Source organism: Hippocampus comes, unplaced genomic scaffold, assembly GCF_001891065.2.
Source record: "Hippocampus comes isolate QL1 unplaced genomic scaffold, H_comes_QL1_v1.1 scaffold322, whole genome shotgun sequence".
Lineage (NCBI taxonomy): Eukaryota > Metazoa > Chordata > Actinopteri > Syngnathiformes > Syngnathidae > Hippocampus > Hippocampus comes.
The window spans coordinates 506110-528245 of record NW_017805137.1 but is presented as its reverse complement, the minus strand read 5'-3'; the positions used below and the strand labels follow the sequence as shown (position 1 = coordinate 528245).

General features: G+C 42.9%; 1 protein-coding gene across 3 annotated transcripts; it reads right to left on the bottom strand.

Annotated features, from left to right (window-relative positions):
• Positions 1-13622: 13622 nt before the first annotated feature.
• On the bottom strand, positions 13623-21750 carry rnpc3 (RNA-binding region (RNP1, RRM) containing 3). 3 transcript variants are annotated; one of them, XM_019867171.1, is made up of 16 exons: positions 21483-21748; positions 20758-20914; positions 20525-20572; positions 20323-20432; positions 20131-20220; positions 19564-19675; positions 18885-18953; positions 18618-18760; positions 18232-18357; positions 17765-17895; positions 16077-16256; positions 15904-15998; positions 15702-15760; positions 14821-14953; positions 14562-14636; positions 13623-13684 (listed from the first exon to the last, which is right to left on the bottom strand). In XM_019867171.1, exons 2-15 carry the CDS (start codon positions 20908-20910, stop codon positions 14571-14573), a joined length of 1515 nt encoding a protein of 504 aa, XP_019722730.1. In that variant the 5' UTR covers positions 20911-20914; positions 21483-21748; the 3' UTR covers positions 13623-13684; positions 14562-14570. The 3 variants fall into 3 exon arrangements, with proteins under 3 accessions (XP_019722730.1, XP_019722729.1, XP_019722731.1); XM_019867170.1 differs by lacking the exon at positions 13623-13684 and adding an exon at positions 13881-13958; XM_019867172.1 differs by lacking the exons at positions 13623-13684; positions 14562-14636; positions 14821-14953; ... (1 more) ...; positions 15904-15998; positions 16077-16256 and adding an exon at positions 16972-17390 and having other exon boundaries at positions 21483-21750.
• Positions 21751-22136: the final 386 nt, after the last annotated feature.

The window sequence follows — 22136 nt, the reverse complement described above, 5'->3', positions numbered from 1 at the left end:
CCGTCTCAAAAAGCGCAATTCGGAGACGAACGTGACCTGTCTGAAGTTGTGTGCGACTCCGGAATATTTGTCAACCTTTGTTGTACCTTAAGTGGCACGAACAGGCACCGTTCGCTCCATGAGGTAGATTCATTGTATGTGAAAACTGGGCTCCACCAGTCGTCTCATCTTGATAAATGAGACTATTTGGAGAAATGTTCCAGACGCAGCATTCGCAATGAATATTTTTCTGATGACGCACGCCTTCGTCGCAGACAAACCTGCACACGTCAATGTTAAGAGCGAAAATCAACTTATAATATCCGAGGACATTAAACTGCCTCGTCTTCTTTCTGCCCCTTCTGAGAGCCACACGAGCGCCCCTCCCACTCGCTCTTGTCATTAAACTGCCAATCAGTTGAGGAGCGGCTCGGCATCCAATCTATCAGGCTGATTCGCAGTGTCAGAAAGTAGCTGCTATAAGCAGCCAGAGGTTGTGCCAATTGCGAGCACAATTTAACTGACACAGCTCGCCGGGCCATCATGATAATTAGGGCAAAGTCGCTGTTCATCCCGTCTTTCCATCTTCGGTTCAAGTCAGACTGCAACTTTTTGAAATAAGAGAACACAGATATCGTCCATAGCTTGAAATGTGTCTCCGACACTGGAAGTGGAGTTTGGACTTTCCTCATAAAATCCTCTTGAGTAGATCCTCTTGGAAGATTTACTTTGATTACCTTAAATAGAGCGTATGACCCGAGCCCCTTTGCTGGCTTTCATCGGCCGCACCGGCACTGCGTGCCTCCCTGTACCGTCAATAAAGCCTGATGAGCCTTTTCGACGTGTATATCAATATTTAACCAGCCTCCGCCGTTGACACAGCAATTATTGCCCGATTGATTTGAGATTGATTATCATCAGCCCCGTGACCGCGGCGTCAAGTAGTGATAAAAAGACTTGAGGTGTCCGAAGTGTGTCCAAAAAGTTCCAAGACTGGTGTTACAAAAGCTCTTTTGAATCCAAGGTCATTCCACTTGCAGGTAAGCAGACTTTGCCAGCCTTCTCTGTCCTCAAAGGATTCGTTTGCAGCTGTGTCGGCACGGCCATCTTGATTTCCTCCACATCTACGTGATAACCCCCCCCCCCCCCCCGCCCAAATCCCCCCCCCCAGAGCCATAAGCAACGGAGGGAAAAGAGACAGTTTGGGTGACGAGGGGGGTTACTGCAGCACAGGCATGGTTTTGGTTCCTGCGAGTAGGATGCGGTGGGAGCCGTGTCTTGAGAGAAGGAAAAGTGACAATAGCTTGTCGTGGTGAATATTTCAGAGCATCTGCCTCCGCCAGCCTATCCTCTACCCAAGGCTGTCAGGAGAATGGGGCAGACTTGGCTCAGCTTGGCCCATTGTGTTTCCCTTTCTTCCCTGGCAGGCCTGAAACATTCACAAGCATTGACATGTGAGCGCGTCGGTGGCAGAGTCGGATGCGTTTCCTGTTAGTTTTACGATATATGCGGACATTCTTCTCACCGCAGACTCTCTCAGTTCTATTTTTCAGTTTATGTTGCACTGTTTATATTTCATTTTTTTTCTCAACCATGACACTTCTAAATCAGAAATGTCTTCAAAAGCAAATCTGAAACTGAGCACAGATAGTCAGCGCCACTTATTGTTTGACAAAGTGGCGTAACGGCACACATCTGGACAATTGGCACACCAGTCTCGTTCCAGTGCATGAAAAATAGGTGGGGCGTGGAATATTCACACATCAATAAAGCTGAATAATAAAAGGGCAAACGAGCTGAGATGTTGTCACATATTGCGTTTCGTGTCAAACCCAAAGTAAAGGAATTGTGAGTGTATTTATGTCTATAATTGTGTAGCAGTGAACTCAGATAAGTCTTGAAGCGATTTCCATTATTTTATACAGATGTGCACTCACACAAATTTATTAGGCAATCCCAAATTAATTCGACAGATTGGCCAATAATCCTCCTTATGTGAGTATTTAAAAGGTTTATTCATATTCATATCCGTTGTAGCTCATTATGCATTCATATCATATCTCTTTTCATCAAATATTCCGAATGAAGCGACCTTAAGCAGGAGTTGGAACTTTCCAAAAGGAACGACACACCAAAAATAATTACCGTATGTAAACAACAAGAATCAAAGTATGACTGTGATCAGCAGGCAACCAGTGCAGGGCATTCTCGCCTTTTGCTCCCAGTTTCTGCGGAAGCACACCCACGATAATAATGACAATCGGTGGTACAGAAAATGGATGGACTGATAATAAAAGCAGACCAAACAAAATCTGTCAAGGGGTGGAGCGCGCCAGGGTTGCCATCAGCTACGGAAATATTTTGCGGTTACAAGATTATTCTGCTTCTGTTTGCCGCTACAGAAAGCAGACTGACCACAACAGCGAGCACGGAAATATACAACGACCAAGACCCCGTTCACTGAGCTAATTGCATTATTAACTGACAAGACCGCTGAACGAGCATTCCTCACACACAAAGGGAGGATGGTGCTTATTAATTACACACATCGCAGTTAAACCTGCACTTGCGTCATTCTTATCTGCATGAAAGGTGAGACATCACTGCTATCGGCTGCTAACACATCCACAAATAGCTGCGAAACAACAATATATGGATATAAACAACACACGTCACAGCTCTTTGGCACCAAGATGAAACCAGATGGCGCCAAAGCAACACTGTGATCACTTTGGCCTGAGCAAAGAATAGACAAAAAAAAAAATCCACAAAGGGAATTTTGTGAATTTCTATAACTGAAAATATGTGGTGTGCAGGCACTCCATAGATCCAATTATTTGTATACAAACCATTAAATCGAGAATGTTTCCTTAAAGACACTTGCATACAGTATTTCATTCCCCCCACCCCCAACATGTTGCCAGGCCCAGTCATTCATCTTCTCCCCTTTCCTCCAGTGAATCGTCTTTCGAAAGTCATGCCAGGTAGCAATGTCACATGGCTCAAGTGCGCTCTCGAGGGCAGATGCCGTCATTTGAAAGGTTCATGTACATTTACCCAAACAACTCACACCCCCCGGGGCAGAAAAAAGTTACAAGGAAAACCGCTGGAGAAAGAATGAAAACAACAATGCACTTTAGCCTTCTTTCGTCCTTGGACTTCTGGTTACTCCCCCCAAAAACATCAGACGTGTGACTCTAGTTCAAGAGAATCTGTTTCAGGGATTTCAAGAACCGCATTAAGATGCTGATTTTATTTTGGAAGGAGAAATAAATCACTGCCATTTAACCCAAACCATTTTCACGTCATTAGATTATCCGTGTGACACTAATCAATACAGTGACAAACTTCATGCATTCAGGTCAAGGGTTTTCAAGATGACATTCATTGTAAAAAGAATGACTCCACCGATACACGTCACTAAAAGATTTTAATGATATCTCGTCACGCCTCATATTAGGCCACTGGGTGGTGCCTGAAATGCTTGCAGTGGGCGTAGTACTCACTAAGCAATGATATAAAGCTCAATCTCATAATGACTAAAGATCTGTTGTCTCGTAAGCACAAAAAAAAAAAAACCCAAACGATTGATTCGTAAGCAGAGGAAGAGAGAGGTGGGCAAGAGCAAAGGGGGAGGAAATTATAATGAGAGTGTGAGTGAGGGAGTGAGGAAGGGAGAGGCATTTAGTTGGCAGACAGCTTCCTGATTCAGCCAGGCTGGGGAGCAGGCAGAGCTGTCTGCTCCTATGTAACTCATCTATCACTGCCTATTTCCAGCCCCCCCCCCCCCCCCCCATCCACACACACACACACATGGACACTGTAGCGAGTAGTGAGAATTCAATCTTTCCCTGCCTCACAGTCATCTGCAGAAATGTATTCTTGCGGCAATGCCCAAGAAACTGCCAATAATGATCCACCAAGGAGGGAAGGAAACACCGCAGGGGAGTGAGCTTTGCTCATGTGGGCCGTCTACAATTGGTGAGAGCCACTGGTATATTAGGGACAATAGAAAGGAGAATTGTACGTCTTCAATACCTGTGTGTGACGACTAACAAACATTTAATCGTGCCTGGAACAAGCCATGTCCAATAATTGAAAAGAACTAAATGCTGCATGCCATGATCCAGGGTTAGGTACATGAGATGTCGAGGGCTTTCACAAAGTTATTATAGTTAAGACCAACCAGGTTTTAGAGTCGGGACAAACTCTTCACCTCTGGTGTTTGCTGATGTCCAGACTCCTTATTTTCCTGTCTTGACTGCTCACTCTCCCCCATTTGCATAATCCCTGTGACACCGTGATTAATAACTTCAGTGTGATTTGCATATCTGTGCCTGAAAGGACAGACATTGGCAGGGCATACGGTCCAGCAAGAAAACAAACAGTGCCGTGTGTGGTTTGAGCAGCGTATCGGGGAAAAGGAATGCAGATTGACTTTTCTTGGGCTAAAATCACCAAGTATTCAGCGGCAATGCTTACAGAGCACTTTTCATATCTCTTCTTCCTTAGCGTTGGGCCTATAATGAACACGGGAAAGCCTGGGGAAAGTGACTACTTGACCAGCATTTCCTTGTCCAAACTATTGTATTGTTAAAAGTATGTGTTGAGACACACTATCACGGTGAGCTTAACAATACGCGGTGGCAGTGGTGCAGAACTGAACTGTGTCATACTGTGAGCTGTTTCTAACATTTCAGTTACTCGATTTACCTTCAAGGGAGTGTCAAAACATCATCACAAGTTGTTGCAGCAAAGCAGTTCTGCACTTCTGCAAATAACTCAACTCATTTGTTAAATAGGAGTTACAAAGCAGGTACGACTATTATTAAACATGATTAAATGATGATCTTACTCGTAAATTATAAGATGAATGGAGATGGATTTTAAAAAAAATTGAATACTATCTGATTTAGTGAATATTATCTGATTAATTACAGTGCTGATGAGTGCGTATTCTCCATACGGTATCAACAACGTCACCAAGTCAAAGTAGTGCTTTGATTTCAAAGAAATTGGAAGAAAATGTAATTGCTTCAACAGTGACCCCTAGTGGGTGCAAATGGGATCATTCATGACTTCATCAATTTCCCATTCAATTTCATTCAGTGGATCAATAAAGGCAGTCAATTGGTTGTTTTTTAATTGCTATGGAGGCAAGCGGTTCAGCATTAGTTCAACCCTCGCAAATAAATTGCATTTATTCTATGTGAGATAATGAATCAACAATATAATATAGACAGGATAGATTATTACAGTGTATGAGTGTTATATGCAATATGAATTATTATTTTGCTTCACAGTCGAGTCTGGTCTAACTCTCAGTTCAGGCCGACAACCAAAAGCAAAGAATAGATTCATTTTGATCGAATGTTTGTCGTTCGGGTGGTCAACATCACATTGACGATAGTTGACTTAACTTTGACAAATGCACTTCCGCGAAAGTCTTATAAATACACATCACACCCAAAAACGCTTTGGGAGGATTTACCCAGAAAGGGCCATCTTTTTGGATTAAAACTTTGACCACGAAACTTGCCAGGCTGAACTGTTTCTCTCTCTATTGTGCGGGCTTTTCTGGTTTGTGTTGGGTGACAGCACAAGCACATCTTCATATCCCACACAAACACACCTTCAGACACATCCAAATCCTGGCCGCCCCCGGGAGACCAAAGGCTGCAAATGACAAGCCCGCAATGAGGTAATGACATTTCCACCTGCATAATGTGGCAAAAAGTCATCTTCCTCCCGCCCTGACAACAACAGATATCAGGCCGCCACCAGTGACAAGCTGTGTTCTAATCGCCGGGTAAAGCTTTCCCTGCAGCTCAGGCTAACAACTAAATAATTGAACAGGAGCAATATGTTGAGGAACGGTGAGGTGGCGGCTCGGCGGGAGAAAACGAGGAGCGCAGGTGGATGTGGATTCTCCAAAATCATGTCTGCAATGTCCTCTGCTTGCGGTAACGGCCATCAAATGTGGATTTGGTGAAAATGTCAAAGCACTTGGCTCACATTTACTGGTCTAAAAAAACAGCTACCTTCCACCTCGATCCCCAAAGGAGCCCTGACACACACACGCAGATCTATCAGGTGCTGCCACTCTGTTTCCTAATACTTTGGACCACTGTCAATGAGGCTATGTTGTCAGCACCGTATGTCAAGGAGAATACAAATATAACTAATTAACCCAAAATGCATTTTTTTCAAAGAAAATTTCTCTTGCGTTATTACTTCTGGCAGGGGAGTTATTGTGTCATTGTCTACTGGTTCATGCAGTTACATACACACAAAGAAAACAGCTTTATTGACTGTCCCCAAATATGCCACGGTGGAGAAAGAAATTAGTGTTCACCTTGGAGCACATTCGGAAATGTTGACGGAGGTCTGCGCTTGATGATGCTGGCTGCATTTTTTTTTTGCCAACAAGTTTGCAAATCTCCGTGTTACCATGACAACAAATCAGGCATCTGGCATTTCCAGCTTGCCTTACCTAATGTGAATGGCTACTTGTGAGCAATGCCAAGTCCCAGTTTCACAAAAAAAAGATTGCCAATCACCGCATATTGGGAAAGAAAAAGGAGGTGGTCTTAAGGTGTGGTCTGACCTTGGGGGAGGCTATTCTCAATCCTGCTCAGGGAAAGGGATGGATGGTTTCAGTCACAGAGTGAGCGAGATAGAGAGAGAGAGAGAAAGAGAGAGAGAGATGATGTGCAGCACTGAAGCCACGCATGGCGGGTGCCGCTGGGGCAGTCATTTGAAACAGACGTGGCACCTTGATGCAGGCGAGACCCTGCCCTTTGACACACACAGCAGCACGGCGGTGTACAGCCACGTGTACCTCAGTGGACAGGACGATAGTTAAACGGCTCAACGGAAAGGGCACTGAAAAATGAGGGGCAAAATACAGAAAGCTGGAGAACTACTGAAGAAAATTCAACATGAGCGTGACGGTGATCGTTATGTCCAAAAACACGAAATGAACCTACCAGCACAAATACACAATGTAGTGGGATCAAGTACCACATGCCAAGGAATGGTGTTAAAGCTAATTGAGGAGCTTCATTTCGACAAACATACTGCTTTGTTGCCTTGTTGTGGCATCTTGGTGCTGGGGAATTATATTGAAGTGAGGTGAGGAGTTTCATTTAGACAACGAGATTGTTTTTCCACCACTCTGTGGTATCCATAAACCTTTTGGAGGTGTCAATTACTGCTGGATTTTCGCGATTGGTAGCAGGGCTCAGTGACCTATCGTACATGCAAATTAAAAGTGAATACTTTTTCTGCATGTCACCAGGGCAACAAGGAGCATTAAATGCAACAGAAAGTTAAGACTAACTGCACTCTTGCATTGTGTTTTGAGCAAAATAAAAAAAATCACACATCTTACCAGGGCCACCTAAACAGCCACGTTTTCCTTTACAAATCTTCCTTCCAGCTGTGTAATATTTCTCTCACAATACCCATCGAAGGGAGGGATTTTGGCAGAGACCTCAAGAGGCCTTAGAGAGGTGACGCAGTAAGCAGAGATGTCAAAGACTTGTCACTGCTGGGTGGTTGAAAGTATGAAAAATACTCTCTCTGGGGATGAAGGTGGTGGTGAAGAAAAAGTGATTTATTTATTTATTTTTCGTTTTAATGTGTGTGTTGGCCTTGGCTCACTGTAGCCTGTTGCGTCAACCCTTGTCAATCCTCCAGACAATAGGTCTCCATCTACACAGCAGACAGTTTTCACCTTCAAGGTTGACGGCTGTATTTTTCAGCGTGACAAACCGCGCCAGGAGGAGATCAAAATCGTTGCTTTCACAACGACACGCTGACAGCTTCGTTTTACTCACACTGAAAGGTAATACGGCGGCTGATTATTTGATGGATTATGAGGAGGGGAGGATTCCACCCGAAAGTCATTTTAGATAACAATGGGTTGAGATTGAATGTAAATTCTATTGGGCTATAATTTCTTTTCAGCGCTTTTTCTACAGAGATCTGTGAATGAAGTGGTTGTTTTCAGGGAATCAACCAATTCAAGCATGGCAATGTAAAATAAATAAATAAATAAATAAAAGCTACTGTTGCAACATGTGTTTAAGTGTACTCTCAAAAGCACATCACATAGAGATCCACATGCAGGCTTGCTTGCAAGGGTGCATCGTAGCCAAATTCTGATGACTCAGTGACTGGACGCTTCAAAACCTTCACTGGCATTAACATCACCAAAAAAATGTCCACATGGATGTTCCAAGGCTTAAGAGAAGCTGCCAAGTGTCAGTGGAGTAGTATGAAGCCAGCCACCCAGTCAAGAGGAGTGGCAACATGTTCATGAGCGTGACAATTCAGGTCCTCTGATGGCCTGAGAACTACGTCTGCCTGACTAAAGTGCACCAACTACAGTATTGTTTGGATTCGATTACGTGGTGCAGGAGCCATGGAGAAACCCATTCAATTTTGGTGCATATTGTGACGGATGCGGGCGAGGGACACATCTTCACTTTTCAAGGTTACAATCTGCTTGCATTCCTGTCAAATACAACAGTGGCCGCCTGGATTTGACTGCTGCGGTGCAGATTACTGTAGGCTCTTTACAGCCCATTAGGTCTGCATTTTTCATCCATCCATCCATTTTCTGAACTGCTTTATCTTCACAAGGGGCGCCGGGCGTGCTGGAGCCTATCCCAGCTGTCTTCGGGCAGTAGGCGGGGGACACCCTGAACCGGTTGCCAGACAATCGCAGGGCACACAGAGACGAACAACCATCCGCGCTCGAGGGGCAATTTGGAGTGTTCAATCAGCCTGTCGTGCATGTTTTTGGAATGTGGGAGGAAACCGGAGTACCCGGAGAAAACCCATGAATTAAAATTTCAAAAGCTTAGATGCGAGTTTCAGCTCAACCTCAACAATCGAGTCGTAAACCCGCCAGGACGCCTGCTGAATGAATCCAGCAGAGAGGCTCACTCGGCCATTTCACTTTCTGAACCTTCGGTGGTGATTATTCTTGATTCAAGGATTAATATCCAATTCCAATCCCAGGACCGGATAACTTTTGTTATTAACTTTCCGACAGGATGTACAAATTCCTCCCGGACCATTCCGATTCATAGATTACTTTTGGCCTAGCATGTGAAAGCAAATCGTACCGGTATGTTTACTTACATCATTGATTTCCTTTGTTAACATTGCCCTGCACTCTCTCCTACACATTGTGCAAATCTCATCAAAGAAGGAAGTTCATCGAGGCAAAGACACTGAGAAGAAATCTTCAACTTATTTTTGAGAGCACAAAGTGCAAATAACGGAATCAAATCTGGACCCCCACCGCCGCCCCATAAAAACCCCAAAAAAACAAACAAAAAAAAAAACGTATTGCTGTATTATTATTATTGCAACTGGAATGCTGCACGCACCTCAAATCGTACCGGTATGTTTACTTACATCATTGATTTCCTTTGTTAACATTGCCCTGCACTCTCTCCTACACATTGTGCAAATCTCATCAAAGAAGGAAGTTCATTGAGGCAAAGACACTGAGAAGACATCTTCAAATTATTTTTGAGAGCACAAAGTGCAAATAACGGAATCAAATCTGGATTAAAAAAAAAACAAAAAAACGTATTGCTGTATTATTATTGTTGCAACTGGAATGCTGCACGCACCCGAGAGAATGCATGTTTAGCATCACGGAACATTTTCCATGTGATGTCATCATTGTATACCAGTTGAAGAACAAGGTGCAAATTGTAGCACACGCACCGACTGCTGAGTCGGATCCCAGTTGGGTGCTAGCTAATGATACCAACGCATGCTAGATGGATAGCTGGTCTGCGTCTCACTTTAGAGGCGAAGGCCAGCTTGGCCATTTTAAAAGCACAACAGCGTCGCTGTAACACTGTTTGGCATGCTGCTCAGCGTCTGCGCGTTACTCACAGAGTCACCGGGGGAATACTTTCTACCTCCACTGATCACTGGCCTGCACCTCCTGGCCCTGAGAAATCAACAGCCAGGATTTATAGATTTGTCTTAGATTGGCTGTCCCACATTTGTACCACCATAAATACTTTTACAGCTTTGCTAATGTCTCTGTGGGGAATAAACAAGGTTGCTGCGGATGCGGCCGAGGCTGAGAATTTGCAGGCCCCTCAAACAAAGTCACAAAACGGAAGTGGCGACTTGCACGGGGATGAATATCTAATCTCAATGCCGGAGCAGTTTGACATTGTGAGAACAGTTTTGCAGAACGTCTCTCCGCATATCTGCTAACAGTTATTACACTCAAAATAGGCAAAGAAAGACAAGTAGGTTGTACTGGGGGGATCGGGGGAGGGGGTGGAAAATATGCCAATTTAGTGGTTAAATAAAACTCCGCTCTAAATGAATTGAATGACATTGGACTTCATTTTTACCAAAGACATTGAGGATAAATTTTTGAAGCACATTACTTTCCTTCGGCTTTATATGCTACTCATTCGGACAACTTCATTAAACTTGCAAGCTTTTGGCAAATGAAATATGCATAGTGAAGCCATCGCTCTCTTCATAATGAATAAGCGTACCTCAGAATTGACACTTTTGCTCTCCAAGTGACTTTGACTCATAGGACTGAGGCTGGCAATGAGATGACCAAGCAGTGTGTGTCTTCTGCTGTTTGTGTCAAGTCTTGAACAAAGACGGTACAAGTCAAGTGTCAACTTAGCGTCGGTCCTCCGAATCTCTAAGGCAATTCAATGAGAGTCAAAGAGCATTAGGAATGACGCACCAAAGGTACACTTACTCAAAAAGCTGAAGAGACATTCTTCTAGTTGGTGGTTATTTTGCCTTAACTCATTGCGTGCCGCTTGAAAACGTTAAGCATAAAACATGACTTTTTAAGCAATTTGTTATACTCTACTACATGTCCTTGATTGGTACTTTATGACCACTTTTGCAATTACAGTAGTAACCTACAAGACAACTCTTTTGAGAACGATAGCCTGACTGTAGAGTGATGCCACAATTTCCATGAGTTGAGAAGATTCGGCGATCGAGACACCACAGCAAACTCTCTTGTTCAATGGATGCCAAACAAGTCAAATATTCTAATGATAAGCGCGCATATGCAGCGCCAGTATGAAACAGACAGAGCTGGCGCACGGCATTTATCTTCATCAGAGTCTACTTCATGAGAGTCAAAGAGCATTAGGAATGACGCACCAAATGTCCACTTCCTCAAAAATCTGAAGAGACATTCTTATAGTTGGTGATTATTTTGCCTTAACTCATTGTGTGCCGCTTGAAAACGTAAAGCATAAAACAGGACTGACTTTTTTTTTTCTTTTTAAGCAATTTGTTATACTCTACTATATGTCCTTGATTGGTACTTTATGACCACTTTTGCTATTACAGTAGTAACCTACAAGACAACTCTTTTGAGAACGATAGCCTGACTGTAGAGTGATGCCACAATTTCCATGAGTTGAGAAGATTCGGCGATCGAGAGACCACAGCAAACTCTCTTGTTCAATAGATGCCAAACAAGTCAAATATTCTAATGATAAGCGTGCAGATGCAGCGCCAGTATGAAATAGACAGAGCTGGCGCACGGCATTTATCTTCATCTGAGTCTACTTACAAAAGGTTAGCGTTCATCTTGCTCAAATCTTACCTGATAAATGCCTTAGTAACTCAATATTTCTACGGCGGGGGTGCGCATTTGTCATCGTTGGCAAGGCGGAGAGAGGCGGCCACAGATGGGACCTCCGCCCCACTCCTCTCCATGCGGGAGATATAGGCTGCAGGTCAGACCAGATGAGCGCATGTGATGGATGACCCTGTTTGCTTGGACCTTAACCACAGAAATGTAATGTGCTAATATTTTTGCACGCAACAGAAAAGCTGCAGCAGAATTGCCTTTGCATTGAAATTAAAAAGAATAGCTGCATTAACTGGAATATGTTAAGTTCACTTCGACTTGCCAGATGTAAAAATCAGTCTTCTTTGGCACGAACAACTGGTTCATGACCTAAACTTTTAGAACATAAATGTAAACGCCTGAACACACACACACACACACACACGCACACACACACACACACACACACACACACACACACACACACACACACACACACAGTTATGTGCTCCCTCTTACAAGTACCAGTCAAGCCGCGAGCAGCAGCATTTCAGCATTTTGGACCAACTGGAGACGCTTAATGGAGGATCGGCTGATTCCAAAGCAAAGAAATTAAAAAGAATAGCTGCATTAACTGGAATATGTTAAGTTCACTTCGACTTGCCAGATGTAAAAATCAGTCTTCTTTGGCACGAACGACTAGTTCATGGCCTAAACTTTTAGAGCATAAATGTAAACGCCTGAAAAGCAAAGTCCATTGCAGTAATCAAGCCCAGATGTGACAAAGGCATGAATTACTGTTTCAATGTGCTCATGAGAAAAGAGAGGCTTTACTTTGGCCAGTTGCCTCAGATGAAAGATTTGACAACAGCACCAATTTGCCGGTCCAATGCAAAAATAAAAATAAAAAAATATCACTGCCCAGTTTAAGACCCAAGTGCTTGAAAACGTTGGAGTCATCATGGAGTCAACAGTGCGCACCTTTGATTGACTGATAGATATTATTGGCACATGGCTGTTTTCAGTGGTGAAGTAATGAAAATCTGAACAAAATTCTCAGTGGATTTATTACACTTATCTAATGATGTGGGTGGTGAGGCGAAGTGACATGACCTTGTAGCTCACAGGAAAGTGTTTTCTGTTGCAGTAATGCGCTTCTGAAATGCTTTTGAGGTATTGCCGGCATTTAGCTTTTGACATCTAATGAAAACAATTCTCAGACAAATTCAAGCAAGGTCATCTTTTCAAGCTCTTCGAGCGATAGCAAAAATGTAGAAAGACGCCGAGGCATTCACAGTGCTTTATCACATGTAAATTACTTGAAAGGGATGAACTCTTCTTCTGTTTGAGTTGATAATCAAAAAAGAGCTGAGCCTCTACTCAACGGTGAGCTGTTGTGAAATAAATGCTAAGAAACCCTTTTATAATTCAAGCACTTCAAACACAGACATCGCAACATTAAAATTCAATGAAGCCCACCAACAAAGTGTGTGCCGCTTTTTGAATAGCGCGACATTTGTCGAAGATATTTTCTTGAAGGGAATTCTTTGAGAGGTCAGACAACAAAACTACCCTTGGAACATCCAAATGCTTCCAGTGGTCAGCAACAACGGAGGTGTTAAGCCACCTTATCTCAAAAGAAGACTTCTCCAAGTTGAATTCAACTCTGGCTGACAAAATCTACCCACTACACTTCTAGTATTACTCGCCCCCACAGAGGACAAAAACAATTGGATTTCCAAATCCTCTGATATGACAGCTGCTGAGGGAGAAAGTTCACTCTCTGAGGTTTACTCTCAGTAATAACGCAGGTGGGGCTAGCTGGGATGGTAAAGGGAAGCTAAAGCGGCTGGAGCAATTTCCCACTGACTTCACTCTATTTGCTTTGTTTGCAGTCTTTATTTTTTTTTTTTAAACCTGCGTCTGCCAAAAGGCGACCATCTTGATTTCATACCCCTTGAATATTAGATGCTTCGGAATAAAAAGTCCCTGTAACGTGTCGATATGCGCGTTTGTGTGCTGAACACATGACATGACCTCATTTTAAGAAAAACATATTTTATTAAATAATAGATGAAGACGGCCTCTGATGATCATCACCTGAAATTCAGCCAGACGAGGTAGAAAAAACTGTCAAACAACATTTAAGTCGCATTTACTTCCGACCCAAGTCACTGAATGCAGGAACAACTAGCGCTCTGTCCTTGTAAATGTAGATCAATGTGCTTAAAAGGTCAATACTACATGTTCCATTGGTGCCACAAATAGAAGTGCCCTCTTTTCTTGAGATTGTTTTTTTCTTTCTTTCTCCAAAGGATATGTTCGCATAAGGATACAAACGGTTCTGCTGGCCCACAAATTCAAGCCTTGGCATCTTGGATGAATGAAGTGTAAACACAAATTGAAAAGAAAAGCATGACAATGTGAACTCTGTCACAATCCAGGAAAAGAAATCACGACTGCAGTTCCTTCCATTTATTTTTACACACAGGGGGTACCCCTGCGTTACAATGTTTTCGCACGCTGCTCTACGACTTAGGTTATTATGCAATGTTGGTAACCTTGAAACATGTCAGTACGTAAACAGTGGACCACATGCAATCGTATGAAACGGTCTTGAATTTTGATTATATTTGGATGATAATATGCAGATGCAGCTAACTCAAATGTCAAAACTCAACACTCCAGCTATTTATATTTGGCCTCTTAATGATGACAATTGCTTTTTTTTTTTTTTTGGTTGGTTTCAGGAGGTATCTCGTTCAAGTGCCGTGCTTGGTTGTTCAACTGAATGACACACGCAGTCGATTCATTGGGGCATGGCGTCTATTAAAGCAAAAGCCCGCTATTAGAGGAATTACAGTAACATACTTCAGTTGTTGCTTTGGCTATTTCAAATTTGTCATTTTCATGACTAAATACTTCATCAATGACTCTATAAATTACTACATACATTTTTTTTTAAAACAATACTCACCTGCAAATGTTATCGTTTTGCTTTTTTCTTGGCATCGTTATTGTCTTGTTTTGGCCTGGCCGATCGAGCAAATTGCTGCAATTCACAGTTAAGGCCATTAAACATTACAAAGGTCAATGTTTACACTCACATCCTAAACAACATGCCCCATCGTCTTTGACGATGACCACCAATTTTGTCCATTAGCTGACATGCTGACCACGTTGTGGTCAAATGACATCATGAGCTGCCGCAACGGAGCAAGTCACAAAAAGGATACCACCACGAGGGGTTTGTCGAAGAGAATAAAGCCGTTGGTTTCCCGCAGGGCTTTCTCGGCACGCTGCTCACTGGAAAGTCCGACAAAGGCCTGTCCTTTCATCCGGCCCTCCTTCATTAAAACCACGTCAAACCTGGCGGAGGAACGGGAAGCAGGGGACCATCATTAGCACTCATGGTTGCTGTGCGCGCTTAGGGAAAAAAAAATGCATCTGCTTAGCCCGCAACACAAAAAAAAGTGCGCATTAGAGAAGCAATAGAGGCCTGGGGAAATGAAAAAAGTGAAAAAAAGAAGCGTGTTTGCTCTTTAACTACAGGTCTTTTATGGCACTCCAATCAGGTCTGAAAATATGGATGCAGCAAATGGAAGAGCTTTACATTTTCTTCTATTAAAAAACAGCTTGCTGGAGCCTAAACGACACTCTGGGGAGAGCCCTGCGACTCAGGAGTGATACTTTCAATTGCAAAGCGAATGATGCTATAAAGCTTGTGATCTCGGCTCCTGGTGCCGCATGTTTAATCCTCCCCGTTTCACAAAATTTCAACACTGGGTCACGGACACACACTGGACTCTTAACACCGTCAATTGTTGTGTTGATTTACACTGCATGGGTGGTTCCAATATGTCGGCCCTTCATGTTGCTAAGTAAGTAAACCAAACTGAGAAAAGACATTGGATTATGATGCTTATTTTCAAGCATGTATCACAGTGAGCATGCATTACTAGAATCTCGAGAGACAAATTGCTCGAGTCAAAAATAGCCGAATTCAAGACGGTGTCAATATGATGTTGACAAGACTTGTTTCTTCAGCTGCCATTTTATCAAATCAGTCCTCAACACTCAAGTAATTTGTCCCATAGGGGAAAAAAAGGACACTTACATGTTTCTTTCCGTTTCTGACGAGGGATCGATGTATCTCCCGTAGATGTACTTTAGGTCCTGAATGATGAACAGAAAGAAAATAAATAAGAGACTAATAATGATGGGATTGTTTTACTTTGACATTCAACGATGAAGCAATCTGATGACTTCAGCAATAAACATGAGAACATAAGTGGGGCACGTGCCAGAAAAGAACCTACTTTCTCTTCCACTTGCTTTGCGATATTCTTCACATACAGTCTGCAGGTCGGCTCACCCGGCTCATAATTCTTAAACACCGACATCCTTTTAATCTCTGTTTTAGGGGAGGAAACTGAGTTTCAGATAATATTGGAGTATGCGCGCGTACGCATTTTGTCATCTCCTTGTTTACCGTCTCGTGAGAGACGTCCTTTCTCAAGCTCTTTGATTGAGATGACATCCGAGGGGAGATCCTGCTCTTCGTCACTCTGCTCATCGCATGGCTTGGGCGACTGGACGTTGGGGTAGATCTTCCCAAATCCATCTGCGGCCTCTGTTTGGTTGTTGATGGTAACCTCTATGTTATCCATATCTGAAGGACAAACTGGAGCTGTTGAAGCAGCCTCTTCCCCCCCAAAAAAGTCACTAGCTTGGCATGGACTACTAGCAACTGGATTTGAATTAGAATGCTTTATTATTTATGTTTTTTTTTTGTTCTTCCTTCCCATAACAAAGTAAATGGACCCTTTGTGAACATGAATGGAACCTCAAAATGGAAAACTGCACGGTTTTGGAGATGTATCTGAGCCGCTGCAGCAGTGGCAGTGAATCATTGCGAGTCGAAGTGCTACTGCGAATGTCAGCCGCCACCGCTGGCTGCAAGTTGACTGGCCATCTTATCATTAGCGTATTTCAGCACCACGCCAGACAGAGATGAGGCCGTACCGGGAATTGTCGCCCGGTGGCCATGGAGATGGATGAGAAAGAGGGAGAAACGGGTGAAGATGAAGAGGCTGTGAATACTATCAGCAAGGACTGGTCGCAGTTGCATGAAGCAACAGTTAGATGGAACAGATATGCTCATTGTTGGAGAGGCAACGGTCATAAAAGTCGAAGCAAGGAGTGACAATTCTGTGGGAGTGTCTCTCACTCATTTCTTTTTTTCATAATTGTAGGGAGAAAGAATAGACCAGAGACGGTCACACAAGCACATGATGTGCGACACGGAATTAAAATAAGCAAACCCACACGGGAGAAACAGTTATTAGCCATTAAGTGTGAGTGCACCAGAGCGAGGCTTTTTTTTTCCTTCTTCAATATTTACTCCCACTTATCTGCCCCTCTTTCCTTTTCATAGAAATGGCTTGTTTATCAGACAAAACAAGACTAATCCAAAAAGCCACCTGTCGTCGTTTATCTTCCTTCCATGCCTTAAGGAAATCTGCCGCGCTTGACTTTGAGATCTATTTTACTTCTCTGGAGTTTGCTGGAGAGTCAAGTTGTAGCGAGAGATAAGATGTCCAAATAAATATAGAAGGAAAAAAAGGAAAGCGCACAGCCGTCACGTAACACAGCCGCCGACGCTCCCTCCCCGCAAATGACATTTCTTCACACTGATAATGGCAACACCTTTTCAGTGCAAGCTGGCTGTTCGGTGTGATATACAGTATTGCTGCTCTGACTACCTCCACAGATAGCACATGCATCAAACCGCTCTTGGTCCGATCTGATGGTAGGAAACATCTTTACATGAGATCTAATCCCGATAGCACATTCTTAACAAATGCCACAACATTGATCTAATCGTAATTTCCGAGAGGATTATAAACACTCAATCGCCAACATTGGGCCAACTTGGCCATTCCAATGAGATGCATGACAAAAACATTTTTAACTCATGTGCCTTTCCCACAATAATGTTGACATTAATTTTAAAAAGTTGAGAGTGGTCATAGTGCCGCTCCGATCCACCGGCCACTGATTGTAATCGGCTCATTCTCGTGCAAAAGTAGGTGATCGGTACACGATGTATGTCGATAAAATCAATTTGTGATGGATAAATTAAAAGTGGCTATCCAAGGTCTGAATAGGGAAGCATACCGTCATCACACCGCGTCCTACTTCCTTCCACCCTGGCTGCCACCTCTGAAACCGAAATGTGGAATTCTATTTTCTTCGGTCCGGTGGGGTTGGGCTGCTCAAACACGTCTGATGGCTGCACGACCGGAGTACTGAAGACAGCAGAGAAAAAAACGGCACATTCCTGAGCAGGCGCTCTTTAAAAAGAACCCGCAATAAAACCTGGCTCCTATATGGCAAAAGGGGCCCACGGTCATCCGGTCAACGGTTCCCAGTCCGCCCACAAGCCGCCAGCAGACACCGAGCAAATCAAGTTTGGGAGAATTTGTGGTGTGTCGTTAAGGGAGCGAGTGCACGGGCGGTACCGTCCTCAACCGGCAACAAGTTGCATTTGTGACAAAAACATTGTACCTCAGAGGCCTTCCTCTAAAAGCAGATTGTGAGCCTGAATGGATGCGTGAGGACACGCGCGAGTGCTTCTGTTGTACCTCTGAGAGTCTGGTTTGGGCGCATAGAGGAGATCCTTGATCTTGGGCTTCTTCCTTTTCAAAGCTGTTTTTGGTCTCAGGGGTCGCTTGCATGCTTGGTTGACCAGACCCATCAGACGAACAATCCTGAAACCAAACCAGCATGGATTTTTGATTCTGCCTTTGTAGGAAACGCAAAAGCGGTTGTGCAGAGTGTTGTGACTTTCAACACCGGGGAAGCTTTATATGCACAAACAGGTCTGTCTCTATGATCAAAACGACAAATTAATCGGGTTAGCAATGTGGTCTCCAAAGCATGATAACGCCAAAATGACCAAATATCTTGTGTGTGGCATCTTTTCTTGAAGGACAATCAAGTGGTCTCACGTGAATATCCGACTTCTCACCTCTCCTTGTCTTCATCATCTCCACTCTCATACTCAGACTCTTCATCAGAGGACATTTCCATTTCCTCCGCCGGCGTCGGCGGGAGATCAGGAGGCAATGGGGGAGGCATGGGCATGGGTGGGGCAGTAGGCAGATGTCCAAACTAAGAGACAAGTTTGAGAAACGACTGAGCTTATTTTTAACTGGCTCTCTATGATATAACTAATGACTTGTTTGAGAAGAAGTCATTTACATCCAAAGGCCTGAAAAAAAAATAACAAGCTCACCACGGGGGGTCTCGGAGTGACAGGTCCAAACGGACAGGGTAAATTCATCTTGTTCATCAGATGCAGAACCTGTTAAATTGGAAAAAAAAAATGGACAACCCTTTCGAGCTATGGTTCGGTTCATACAATACCTGCAAATAAAAACCAAACAGCGCCAACAAACAGATTGCACATAGCTTTTGTGCTTTTCATTGGAAATGCACGGATCAAGGAGAGATTGAGGTGAGAAGTGTGAGAGAGGTGAGGAGGGGTGTAGGGGGTGTGGGGGGTGGTGCTGATGCCGCTTCAACACAAGAGCGCCACCAAGAAGCAAAAGGTGCAAACAGCAGCGTTGAAAATCCAGGCGGCTCGGCTCCCAGGGAAATGTTAAACCCATAACTCATGCTTCCCACTTACGGTTTATTATTAACACGCGCAAATTGGAATTTCAAAAGATAAATGTTTGCCAGATGATCTTTCAAGGCAATGGATGCAGTTCAAAGACCACTTTCAGTTTAGAATAGCTCGTCTCCCAAGGCTAAAAATGCAGAGATGGATTTTGTTACAAATTACCACTTTTATCTTCAAATGTACACAGCGTGCAAAATGCACAGTTCAGAAAAAAAAAGATCATCTGCATATCACAAAATTACAGACTGAGAAAAATAAAAAGATGTACAAAAGGAAACAATGTACTCACTTGAACGTAAAACTTGGGCACACACAAGAGGGTGTGTGTTATATTCGTCAGAACGCTATTGGAAGGGGGTGGGTACAAATACCTCAAAGAGGGGTTCGAGTGGTATTTCAACCTGTAATTGACAGAAACGTATGATTACAAAAATGCACATTTTACAAGTGGAGAATACAAACAACAGCAACTTACTGATAATTAGTCAGTGAAAGAGTTGAAAATGAACACAATCAAGAGACAATTATGTAGTGCAGCGGTGTAACTGCATTAGTTTATCTATTGTAAGGTTCTCAAATAATTATCAAGCAACGGAAACATCAGTAGAATACTCAATTCTAAAAATATGCACTAGCTGAAGCACTGCAGGGCACCGGAAATCCAGCCTCGGTGTCCCACTTCAACACAATGATGCACATCAGCCCAGATTGTGAAATAAGTGGCACACTTACCCAAGAAAAAAAAAAAAAAAAAGACACTGTGGAAAGTTATAGCTCCTCGGGTAAGTGCGCCTACCTTGACTATGAATTTAAAATGACCACATCATTAAATCGACAAAAATGTTCCAACACTCACCCAAGACTTGGAGCAATTCCCGTCTCAATGAGAGGAACTTTAGGCTGCTTCGTTTCTGGTTTATTCTGCGCTTCCTTGTCAGTCTTATTACTGTTTGAAAAACAGAAACAAATAGCTTGAATCATTGATTGAATTTCTAACCATTAATCAGTATATGTCATGGGAATTCTGAGAGGCAATGCAGTCGCCTACCTATCTGACACAGGTGGATCCTTTAATACTGTGACGTTATCTTGGCCTTTTGCAAACTCCACAATAAGCTTTCGATTGAGAATCTCTAGCTGATGGAGCCGGCTAAGAGCCTTGAACAGATGTTTCGCAAGTAAACAACGTATTTGAGTGTAATATAAAACAAGCATGGTACAAGTGCCAGTATTTGTTATTAGAGGCTCACCTTTTCTGCAGCTTTTTCGCTGCAAAACGTTGCAAATGCTGTGTGTTTCTGTGGAGAGAAAAGATTGGCACAGAATGACCAAAAAAGACAGCCATCTGAGCAGGAGGGTAAAAAAAAAAAAAAAAAGGCCAGAGAAGCACAGACACCTGAGAGATTTTATCCATGTTTGTAACTTTGTGCATCTTTTGAAATTCATGAGAATGAAATTAACTATTGCATTGCACTGAACCAACCATGCGGCCAAAGTTGGAGAAAACTCTGACGGATTGAGCGCCAAAATACTTGAGCAGATCCTCCTTCTCATCCTCGCTCAGCTCAGCTGGTAAATGGCGCACCAACAGTGTCTTACTTCCATGCTTCTTGGGAGATTCCTCAGACAGGTCCATTTCTCTGCAGGCATAGCAGCTTTATTTAACAATGTATTAAGTACTACATTCCAATCATTTTAGAAACAGTTTTATCCATTAGTGTTACTAATCACAACCATCATCAGCCAAAGTTGGTTGTCACCAAAACCCTGCCATAGTAACATATGTACAGTAATGTGTCTTGTAAAATCCTGGGGCCGGAGCTTGTGGTAGTGTGACTGGAGGTTGTATATCGTACAGAACTTATTTTGGATGCGTCCCTTCTCTCAGGAATTGTGGTACAGCAACTAATGTCATGTAATTAGATCGCAAGGAGGTGAGTGCCATGTACCAACCATGTCTCCATAAAACCTGCTTACATTTAAGTGTTAAACATTTATGTCAAGACGTTTGTGTTGCTTGTTATTTGCTTGGTTTACTTTCAAAAGAAAGCAGCGATGTTGAATCAGTTGTGCTTACGTGAAAACTTCTGCACGTTAACGAATTAACTCAAGCTTGTCGACCAGTCTGCTGCCACTACATTTAAATTCCGTTAAGCGTAGGTGCTTTTATAAACCCAACAAAAAACATTAAGGTTATTAAAAACTCACCTTTATCTGGTTGCTATGCTAGCTGGCCAGAGTAGCCACGGGTTATAATGAATGGACGACAAACAATGCCGCTTATCTGCCGTCGCAAGAAGTGAAGCCCACGGCGGCCATCTAACATTGCCACTTTTTAAGATCGTTGAATTTGAATATATTGATTTTCATACATCATGCATGATTGATTTCTACAATCGTATACAATAAATCCGTTGCAGAAATACGACAGCATGAAATAAACTTCCGGAGTGGAGCGCTCTTCCTCTGACACAATACATGTGGTCGTTAAGCAACAAACGGATGCCATCGCCCCCTTTTGTTCAAGTATGGAATATCATCAGTTGTCCCTTAATTTAATACGCAAATCTCTATGGGCAGCAGACAGCCATTAAAGTGTGATAAGAAAGAATTTCAAATAGATTCAGATTTAATAAATACATAAATACAACATATTTTTCAACTACATTTTGTTGAACCCATAACAATAGTAAAATACATCCTACCTACAATACTGTACATCATATTCATTCATTTATTCCAACATTTCGATTCAAAAACTGAAACCTATACTATACATGTTCAATATAAAACAGGAATATAATTTCTATAAATCTAATTCCTAACCACTCCCTTCACACTCCATGAGCAGCACGGTTATAT